At 41.8% G+C, this 11,325-nt stretch overlaps 1 protein-coding gene across 1 annotated transcript; it reads right to left on the bottom strand.

The window, feature by feature from the left end:
* Positions 1-1,216: 1,216 nt before the first annotated feature.
* On the bottom strand, positions 1,217-10,952 carry enpp4 (ectonucleotide pyrophosphatase/phosphodiesterase 4). Its single transcript, XM_026158726.2, has 8 exons — positions 10,814-10,952; positions 9,086-9,323; positions 4,208-4,501; positions 3,994-4,098; positions 2,635-2,833; positions 2,354-2,533; positions 1,936-2,205; positions 1,217-1,781 (listed from the first exon to the last, which is right to left on the bottom strand). The coding sequence occupies exons 2-8, from the start codon at positions 9,320-9,322 to the stop codon at positions 1,678-1,680; spliced, it is 1,389 nt and encodes a 462-aa protein (XP_026014511.1). The 5' UTR covers position 9,323; positions 10,814-10,952; the 3' UTR covers positions 1,217-1,677.
* Between the last annotated feature and the right edge of the window lie 373 nt (positions 10,953-11,325).

Genomic DNA, 11,325 nt, shown 5'->3' with positions numbered 1-11,325 from the left:
AAAAAGAAAAAAGTGTGCAGCTAACCTATCTGATGCTAAAAATAACAATTACAGTTTTAATTTTGTAATACAAATCCCTGTGTAAGAAAAAAAAAGACATAAGTGCTGATTATTTCTTTGTGCATCTAACAGTCTTTGGTATCACTCATATACAGGAAGCACAGATGGACCCCTGACACACCCTCATGTAAAGTGAACAACTGGCATAGAAAGCTACTGTGAGGAATTATCTGTAATTCAACAAATTAATATTATTGTACCAATTCAGATTTAAAATTCAGGTTTTGGCATACTTGGGCAAAAAAACAAAAACAAACAAAAAAAAAGACAACCACAGAACACCAGATAAAGAAAACTGAAGGTTAATCACAATTAAATCTTTGTCACAGCTGAATTAAATGAGCTAGTGGCTCCCTCTGCTGTTAAAAATGTAACAGCACACAACTTCAAACAACATTACCAAAGAAAAATGGAAAGAAAAGATAAATGAAAGTAGTCAGTAGCTTTTGTCTCTTCTTTGAGAATAATAATAATATCAGACTCATTGTTACCGTCTTCCCACCAAAGACTTCGCCAATATTTCCCCAAAATTTCACAGCTAATCACCACTGGCTTCTTGTCACATGTTCAAGTCCAAGGATTTTTAACAGCAGTAACATTATGAAGACTCAGTAACAACAACAGAATATAGCATTACCCACAGCTGTATTTATACCAGTGCACGGGATCTGCAGACCTGAGGCCTGTATTATTAAGCTAGTTTTCCACACCGGGGATGTCTTTTCATTATCTGGGTTCACTAAACCCGACCTCTGTAATCAGGCTTAGCAGTCACACAAACGTTGTTATCCACGGATTCCCAGTCTAGCTGTGAGCGGATTTTGGAACATAAGACCAATCACCAACGTGGACAGGAAGCAGAGCGGCATATTTTACAATCATAATACCAGACAATTAAAGAGAGGTTAAACATAATACAGGCTAAACTGTTAATGCAGTAGGGAGTGTGTGTAATAAGAAAAGTGCCATGTTTAGTTATGGTATAAAAAGTCCACTCTTGGCCATTTCCTGCATGTCACTACCACTCTGTCTCCCAGCTTTCCTTTCTAGTCTGCACCGTCCCTGGAAAATGTGACTCCTGGATTGAAACCGTTGGCAGCGACCCCGTTCTCACCACCAGCAATGATCTTCCAAGTTCAAATGGTTTGTTGACATCGTCGGAAAGGGACTCTTACAGCATGATCTGAAAGTAGCCAGGCTGGAAGCTGTGTGAACATGCTTGACATTATAATCTTTAAAGGAAAAAAAAAAAGATCTCTGGTAAGGTTCTGAGTCTGTTCGCTGAACTCTGAACTCCCTCATATGTTTCTGTCTTTAACCTTTATGTGCTCCCAAGAGCAAAGCCTGGGGAGCAGCTGAAAGACTAGCATGACATATTTATGTCTCATAACACAATCACGTGATAAACTGCACAATTGTACTCTCTTTGCATAATGATGGGGAAGTAAGTAACAGGCCTACTAAATTATACAGATTGCATTTCCTTCCAGGCTTTAGTTGAAGCAGCTTCTTGCTTGCTTTTAGCCTGGATTACATTTTTACATTCTTGTTTTGGGTTGCATTGTGGTCTGCTCTTGATAAATGTGTGGTTCTAAACCTGTTTGCGACACAGTTGGTTTACTCCAACAAGGGGTCGTCGTCATCATCATCATAGTCGACCTGCAGCCTCCGGAAAGGCCGAGGCCCTGATTGGCGGCGAGTGCTCAGAGACCTGAACAAAACTGAGGAGGAGAAAAAAGAAAACAAATCATAGCTTGTTCATCTAATGGAAAGGCTGAGAAAATGTTGGGGGGTTCCACAGGGTTCAAATCTGGGTCCCCTTTTTTCCCCCCACATCAACACAATACAACAAGAAGACACGTTATTCTTACTCACCAGTGATTGTAGTGAGTACCAGCAGGACACCCACCACCAGGCCGATAACCAGGGGAAGATCTACGCAGGCCTCAGCGGCCAACAGGCACCGAGCCTGGGTCAGGGTGCCATTGTTGGGCTGCGCAGGCACTGACAGCAGGCGGCACATGAGTGCATAAACATCCACAGTTTCTAAGCTGTTCAGCTGATAACCCTGACGGAAGCCAGGCCCAGTCGCTGCCAGGAAAGGATGCATGCTGGGAAGAGCATTGTCATAGCCATGATCGCCCACTAAAAGTAAACAGGAGTAACAGGAGGATTACCAGGCATTAATATTGTAGGCAGTTAATTCATTGTGCTTTGGCTTTTGTCTTTTAGTCTTAACATGTCAAAAACTCAACATTATTAAAAAAATAAATTAAAATAAAAAAGCACGTACATCTCGGCAACTTGTTCCCCTTCTTCACTATGGTCCAGCCTTCGTCAGCAATCAGTATGATTGGCTGGATGCGCACATTGTTCTGGTAGTGCAGCCTATCAGGAATGGACTTCTTCAAGTATGCCGTCATGTGGGGGTGGCACTTACTTAGCGCATTGAAGACAGCATCAGCTTGATCACCTGGGCAGCAGACACATGGAAAATTGCAACTGGGAGCTCAATGCACAGAATAACAGAGACAAGTTTCATTATGTAATATGAGATGAGCTTAGCACAGTTACTTTGATTTGGGAAGAGCGCCGCCACAGGTGTGAGGTCCACCAGTGTGTAGTTGTCTTCAGGGAGGCACTCGTCCAGCCGTATGAGGCGATCGGCTGAGCACTGGGCCATCCCGTGGTCGCTCGTTATCACCACGTTGATGCGACCCCAGAGGCCAGTCCGATTTAGCTCAGATATCAGCAGGCCGATGTTGTCGTCAACCTAATCGCACACAAGCAGACACAAATGTCTGCATCAAGTAAAAAAAAAAAAAAAAAAAAAAAGACTTGCACCACTGGAACTAGTCTTTCATTTTAGTGGAGAGACAGTATATCAGAATATTGGTCTGGAGCTCCAGGCAAGATGTGGTGAGGATGATCAAGAGAAAGGTCTCGGATCAGTCCAAAACTACATGGGAGGAGCTTGTTAATGATAACGCACCAGCCTGCATTTGATTGAAATCTTGTTGTGCCTCTGCTCAGAGAAGCCACATGTACAGCTCCGTCTGAAGTTTACCAGTGAACATTTCACTGATTTAGAGAAGGACTGGGAGAAAGCTGTGGTTAGACAAAACCAAAATCAAGCTCTTTGGCATCGACTCAATCCGCCGTGTTTAGAGTAAGAGAAATGTGACCCAATGAATACCAGCCCTACAGTAAAGCGCGGAAATGGAAACATTATGGATTGGGTCTGTTTTTCTGCTGAGAGTGCAGGATGGCTTCACTGCATGTAGGGGCCAATGAATGGGGCCATAAAAAGTGCATGAGTACCTCCTTCCCTCAGCCAGAACACAAAGGATAGGTCATGGATGGGTCTTCCAGCATGACAATGACCCAAAACATTACACCAAGGCCACAAAGGAGTGGCTAAAGAACCACATTAGGGTCATGGAGTGGCCTAGCTGGTCTCCAGACCTCAGTCGTGCTGCCACTTATAAACTTAAAACTAAAGCTTTAAGTTTATAAGTGGCAGCCAAGAAACCTAAAAGATTTAGAGAGTTTTTGGAAATAATGTGTGTACTCCTAATGTGTGTCCAAACATGGTGACCAACTACAAGAAACGTCTTACAGCTGTGCTTGCTAACAAGGGTTTCTCCTCCAATAATATCAAATTTTTCTGCTTGGTAGCCAATTATTTCACTCATCAGTTTATAACTTTTATGTATTAGGTTTCAGGATTTTTGGCTGATATTTTGTCTTTCTGCATTAAAATGAAACGACCACAAAAATTACAGACTCTTCATTTGTTTTTAAGTGAGCAAACTTACAAATTCAACAGAGGACCCAGTAATTATTTCCTCCACTGTACATGCAGGTTTGCTGTAGCAGTATGACAACCTAGTAAGCTTGTTTGAGCATTTGAATATAACCAAATGACTGTACCTCCTTCAGCGCTTTGCCCATGGCGGTGGTGTTGTCAGGGCCGAACGTGTGACCTGATTTGTCCGGCTCCTCCCAGTAGAGAGCTGCAAACTTCACTCGTTGTTCCTGGTGGGATTATAAAAATCATAAACAATGTCAAACCTTCCAGCTTTTCCAAATTAGACCATCTCCACAAAGCGCCACAAATAGGAACGTAGAGACATGATATTTCTACCGTTGCATTTCCTAACAGCCAGTTTGTCACATTCCCCAGTCGTTCCTGGAATGTTACATGGCGGTTGTAGGGAAAGAAGTGTGTAGGTGTGCGGTTCCTGATGGTCACGTCGGAGCCGGGCCACATCATGGCTGCAGTGCTGTAGCCGGAGTCCAGCGCGGTGATCCAGAGGGGCTCCGCCCCATTCCACCACAGCGGGTCGGTGTCGTTGCTAACGCTGAAGTGCTTCTTGCTGATGGGATCATACATTCTACTGGCCAGGATACCATGAGACTCTGCATAAAGCCCTGTAACCTGCAGAGGTAACAATAATAAAAACAATAATATTATACTGTCTATGTGATTTTGTTCTATTATCTAGCTTTAAGAGACTTGATTACTCAAGCATGAAAAGCAGCTTCCAAAATGTTAAAAGGTGAATGCAATGATGAAAGTTTTGGGAACCCAGTTAACTGAATTTTGATTTGATTTGAATGTCTGCACCATCAGAATGCAAAGAGCTTGTTCCTAGAAGTGGATCTTGATGCATTGCTTGGAAGTCTTTAGCAATAGGACAAGTGGTATAAACCAAGAACAAATCATATGCAAAGAATGATGTGCAGCCAAGCAACAAAACTGCACTGAAAATACAGTCCCCAGTTTAATTTAGCACTAGGTTTTTATACAGCTCCTTACCTGGATATGAAAGCAGTGTTATGCTTACTTCACAGTGCAATAAAAACATTTTTGTCCAAAAAAATAAATGAATGATCATGACAAATAGCCATCATCACAGTACTGATCAAAAACAATCGTGTAGCACTAATATCACACTTTGAAATTGATTTTTTTTTTTTATATTTCCTTTTAAATCTGACGGACAGTAACAAACTTCAATGACAATATCACATTTACAAGGCTTTTACGGGAAAATTGAAAATCTTGTGTGATTTAAAAAAAATAAATATATAAAAGACCCAGTGAAACATTTTGCAGCTAATGACATTAATTAATAATTAGAATAATTATTAAAAAAAAGACCCAACTCTTAAACCTGCGTTCTTGCTGTTGGCCACCTGGGGGCAACCCATATGGTAGAATAATAGCCCTCTTAATTGTGTTCTTTATTTGTAATCAGAAAGGCAGATTAAAAGGAGTTTACTCATCAGCTAATGACTTGTCAATCACAGGTGTTCAGCATCTCCCAACTCAAGTCACTATGTCCATCTTTTATATACAGTCTATGGTTCTGACCAAGTCAATGTTTTGGTGTAACTTTTCACTCTAGAGATACTCCAGCTCAACAAAAGCTCTGGGGCCCGTTCTTCGTACGTCGCTCACTACATCCAAGATCAAATGACACATCCAAGACCAAACCATCGCGCTAACCGTGAGCTCGCTAATCCGGTTCCCCGAACATACCTGTTGTTGACGATTAGTACAGCTGGACGCAGTAATGTGACATCACTGGGTGTCGTAAAAGGGGCTACGCATCGATAGTAGAAACATTGATCGGCAACCCGCTGATTGGTCGGCGAAAATGTCGAAGGGGCGCGCTCGGTATTTTCCGGCAGCAGAGCAAGAACTCTTGATTGAGGGATTTCAGGAGTTTCAGAGTTTAATTAAAACGCAAGGGAACACTGCAAAGGCTGCAAAAGCAAGGAGAGAGGGCTGGCAGAAAGTTGCTGACAAATCAAACTCATAAGTAATTCAATAATAACAATAATAATGGAGTGGATTTATATAGCGCTTTTCAAGGCACCCAAAGCGCATGACAATACCACTATTCAGTCACTTTATTATTTATTCATAGATTTATTATATTACACTATATTATCCAATATTATATTACATTATATTATATTGTTATATTATATCCTCTTTCACATTAGAGCCACAACAGGACCCACTAGAACATGGGAACAAGTAAAAGTGAAATATAAGAATATTCTACAGAATGGTAATATTTATCACTTATACTGCTTTTCGTCTCTTGGAAAGAGACCCTGGAATAATCTATTTGTTTGTTCATAAAAGCAACCAAGAAAAGGGCAGAGCAAAAAAAAGACAGGTGGTGGTCCTGCACCCCCTCGTCAACAAGTTGGTTAAGTGAATAATACCCTCACGGGAAAATCGATATCTCTCAATGAGCACACTGTCACGTTGAGCTAAAGGATCCTATCTGTCCCGCAATATATGCTGAATTCTGAGGACTCTCCTTATCAATCTTGCACCTTCCGCAATGGGTTGCTCGCGTATACGGACAGGATATGACTGCGACAGACTTCCCAAATCCACCTTCGCTTTTATAGCCGTGGTCTCTCATCTTGATTACACGAAGTAATTTACAATTACTACTCTGAAATATGAATTACATCTGTAATAATCACATACATGTAATAGAATGTTAATAGTACATTTCCCTTTTTTAGGAAATGACCTGTATGTATCTGTGTGACATCAATAAAAGGACCAAGTGCTGCATTATCTTTAGTTACATTGATGTTATTTATTTATGGTGAAACAGTGGTGGAATATCGCTGTTGCTTTCGTATAAATGAAGCGGACATACCTGCATGGCCGCGATCTAATCCTGTTTACATAAAGTAAGCCTGCTCCCGAGCAGGTTTACGCTTACGGCTCTGTTGCTATGACAGCAAGTCCCGGATGAGCTTCGGGGAACCGAACGATCCAAGATCACGCGAAATCGTCAACAATCTAATCCAGCTAACTTACTTAGCGAGGTACGAAGAACAGGCCCCTGGGCCCTATTTCAGGAAGCCGGTTTAGTGCAAACTCTGAGTAAGTATACCCTGAGTTAACGAAAACTCTGGGTTTTCGGTTTCACAAAGCGAGTTTAGATTAATTCTGAGCGAGTTACTATGACGACACACCCCGTGAAGCTAACCTGCCCCCTAGCAGGTTTACTTCAACTAACCCTAACTTTCTCCGCCTCTTTGTCGGAAACCTGACTGTAGGAAGTGTCGGACATGGCGTGTCCCGTCCTTGAAGAGCCAGTAGATGTTGAAGCCCAAATTCTCCGCAGAGCTCTCCGCCGGGAGAGAGTGATTAGAGCGCGTTCGGACATTTTATCATTTCCTGATGATTTCCTGTGTGAACGTTACCGTTTTTCAGCACAATCTATAATTTATTTGAATAACATCCTCAGGCCTAATATTGCTCATGTGACACATCGCGGACATTCTCTCAGTTCATTGCATATTATTTGTATCGCACTTCGGTTTTTTGCAAACGGGAGCTTTCTGTATAATATTGGTGACGCTGAGCACGTTTCCAAGGCTACCGTCTGTCGGGCAGTCAGGAATGTTACAGTTGCACTGAAACGTCTCCTGTACTCGTTTGTGGTGTTCCCCGGTCATAGACCCACAAGATTTATCAAAGAGGGATTCCACAAAATTGCAGGTAGCAGGATGAACGAAACTTAATTCATGATGTGGTGATACTTGAACTACTACTTAAATTTTACATTTATTCTCACGGTTCCCAGGCGTGATTGGCTGTATAGATGGCACTCACATTCCAATCATTGCTCCTTCAGTAAATGAAGGAGACTATGTGAACAGGAAGTCTTTCCACAGCATTAATGTGCAGGTACATAGTTCCCTGTAGCATTTCAAACTAACAAATTATTTCATTATAGTAATGGATGCTAATTTGTGTTCTCTGCACTGTGAAGATCATATGTGATGCTGCCAACATTATCACAAATGTGGAAGCCAACTGCTCAGCCTCTGTGAGTGGTGGTGGAGGAGGACCCCCACCTGTTTTTCAGGCCTCCGCTTTTTTTCTGTTGGCTATAACGGGTCGCATATGAGCATACAGAGTAAGCAAATATGTACTTGTAATGTGCTCAGATAATTTCAATAAGTGCTTACAGAGGGGAAATTAATGTAGCCTCTAACTGCAATCGATTTACATCGGACAAACAGACCAAGCACTATGGCTCATAATACAATTACACCTTACCTGTTTGGACTATATTTTTATATTTCATTTTTACTTGCTGCCAGGAACGTTTGGGGCCTGTTGGGTTGCACCTGCGCTCACATCACATCACAAAATAAAATGTATGAAATAAAAAATAAAATAAAATATAATAAAATAACGTGTTAAATGGGTGGAAATCCCTAGATCAATGTTTAAATTAACACTCACGCATTGACTCTGTCGGCTATGTTTTGCCATGCATGCTCCCTTTCTTTTGCAGCTGAGGCTGTGTTACTTTTTTTCCGCAAAATTTGCATGTTATCGCCCACCCCCGTGACATCACGCTCCAAAGCCCTATACTGCCATCAGAATTTCGGCCTCAAGCGCTGTAAAATACATTGACCGCGCCTTCTTTCCCTCCGTCTCCATGGTGACTCGCTTAATCTGTGCTCCACTAATCAGGGCTTTATGCATCCCCGTGCGCGCGCTTAACTTGGGGTTAAAGCAACTCCACGTTGATTGAACTAATTGTTATCAGCCTTTCTGAAACCGAATATTCCGAGTTGGACAGTTCGGGGTTACTCAACCCTGAGTATCGTTTTTCACTCTGAGTTTTCTAAACCGGCTTCCTGAAATAGGGCCCTGTTCTTTCTTTTTAATGCATGCTTACAGACTAAATAAACAGGAGGAAACGACTAGTGAATCTGATGAAAGATGAAAGCAGTGAGGCTTTTGGTTTTTTTCTTGGAAATCCTGAGTGCTGTCGCCTCTGGGTTAAACGGTAGCGAAAGAAAGGCTGTGGGTTTTGAGGCAACGTGTTTTTCAGAGAAGAACCTGCTTATTTCTTGCATCAAATTCAAAGGAAGGAAATGTTTTCAGACCAGAATTAGACACAGCTATCAGACAGATCATCTTCCAAACACACACGCACACAAACAAAAGCAGGCTTACCAGACTGTAATGGTTTGGAAACGTCTTGGTGATGAAGACATTAGTGAGCTGCTCCACCAGGACCCCCTGGCTGTACAGGAGCTTCAGGTTCGGCATGGGGAACCTCTTCAGGTAGTCAGCTCGAAACCCATCAAATGACACCAGCAGCAGCGGCGGCGGTTCCTGCTGGGTGGTGGTATTTTCTGTGGCCCAAACGCCAACACCACAAAGGAAAGCCAGCACCAATTGAAACAACATCCTGAAAATGTGTCAGACAAAAAACAGAAACCTGAAATACTCGAACCAAGCTGAGAGGGGTTTTAATTTCACATTGCTAAGCTAAAGGTTACAGTGTGCCAGCTTGAAAATCCCACCTGCAGGAAATTAATCTGCTTTCAGGATAAAGATACAAAAAAGGCTAAATAAATGAGATCGGCTTACACCGGGTATGATTTCCCTAGGTGTAAGTCTCACATAGATAAAGAAAATGAATATTCTCAAAATACCAGAATCATTCTTTGGCCCTTCACTTTTACTTTATAGGAAGTGAAACTTATAGTTGTTGGCTTTGCAGTCAAAGAAAGCCGGAAAACTCCAACCAGCTACAAATACCAGTCGCCAGAAACCGTAAGAATCTTTTAACACGCTGTGACCACGGTCTAAACCAGCTTTAAGCTGGAAGGTTTGTTCTTCCTGCAAGTTTGCACGCGGATAAACAGGATGTGTTTTGTGCAAACAAAGTCAATAAGTGGCTCAAGTGACATAAGAGTATGTCACAGTGGTGGAAGAACTGGCTTGAACAGAGGCTCAGAGTGAGCCAAGTGAGGGGTGAGGATTATTTCTGCATGTATACAGTTACATTGGTGGATGCTCATAATGGACAAGGCCAAATTTTTAATGAATGACGAGTAGAAGTGATCACTGAGAGTCAGAAGCTCAGGTTGTAGCCTGCCATAAGCTCTTCACTTTAGACAGTTTGTTTTGGGGGGTTTGCAACCCAATTTTGGTCTGTATGACATCAATAAGAGCAGATACCACAAATAAGGCCATCTTTCACACCACCCACCTGCTTCATCTGTTTAGGCACAGGTAACCATCAGAACATCGGCCTAAAGAACAGCTCGTTTCAGACAGAAGATAAACTGTCTGAAACAAGCTCAGAATCACACAAACAAGGATTATTTTGAACGGTTACTCATGAGTCTCCTCACTGGGACCAGTTTCTCCGGTGCTTTCTTCCTATTCACAACTTTGCCATTTACGTTCGATTTTATTTTATCAGTGCATGGAGTAGTGCGGCAAAGACAACACAATTAATAAATTTATAAAAATAAAATTATACCTTATTCATTAATTTAACTATTTATTTTAAAGACATTTTGTTTTATTCATACGCTACCTAGTTACATTTCATATACGTGTTGGAGGAAGTACTGAAGTGACACCAAGGACTTCCAGCGAAAAGCCTTGGCTTTCACAGTCTGAGAAATAAACACAACAAGGAAGTCGCCGTTCTTAAAGGGAAAATATCGACACAGCTCTACTTATAACACAGCGAATAAACACTGAAAATCATGCAAAAACTCGTGTTTTCTAGTGGCAGATTGGAAATACAAAAAGTCTTGGGTCACCCGACCAAGAAAATTTTTATTTTCACTTTCCGCAGGGCGCGTGTTAGCAGTTCGTATACCAAGTTAGCTTGCCAATGTCACAGCGTTCCCCCAACAACAGTCCGTTTAAACACGTTACCTGCCCTGGCAGAGCTGACGGATAATTGTGCTCCAAACAGCGCCTCTGAACACCTTTCCCCCTATCTTCGCAGCAACATCACCGGTGGACTTTCACAAAACACACAAACAAACGCTGCTGAGACGCTGTCTAGTTGGCTAATATCAATCTCACTCAGTTCCGGTGAGAAATTCCAAAATAAATCGCGGCTCTAACGGCGATATAAAAAAAAATGCAATTCTTTGGCGTCTGGTAGTTTCGTTTGCTATTTTAATGCCAACTTAATTGCTTTTTTATAATTAATAAATGCTATATTTGCACAAATTGGTTTATTCATAGAGCGTTAAAATGTAGTGCTTTAATTTTGAAATAAACCTTTCGCTATTTGCTTTTGTTGTAGCAAACTTGACGTACCGGTCGATTGATGCCATGACCAGGGAAAAATTACACATCTTCTCTTCTTTCGGCTACTACCTATAGGGATCGCTAAAGAGGAACATCTGCTTAGTGGCGTGCAATGCTGCAATTTTTGG

The sequence above is a fragment of the Astatotilapia calliptera genome, chromosome 23 (assembly GCF_964374335.1).
Source record: "Astatotilapia calliptera chromosome 23, fAstCal68.1, whole genome shotgun sequence".
NCBI lineage: Eukaryota > Metazoa > Chordata > Actinopteri > Cichliformes > Cichlidae > Astatotilapia > Astatotilapia calliptera.
This window is presented reverse-complemented; position numbering and strand designations above follow the sequence as displayed.

Coding starts and splice junctions, on each gene's coding strand:
- enpp4 (XM_026158726.2), bottom strand. CDS start 9,322: ATGTTGTTTCAATTGGTGCTGGCTTTCCTTTGTGGTGTTGGCGTTTGG. Junction 2,206..2,353: donor GGGGAACAAGTTGCCGAGAT/GTACGTGCTTTT, acceptor GTTTACTTTTAG/TGGGCGATCATGGCTATGAC. Junction 1,782..1,935: donor GGTACTCACTACAATCACTG/GTGAGTAAGAAT, acceptor TCTCCTCCTCAG/TTTTGTTCAGGTCTCTGAGC.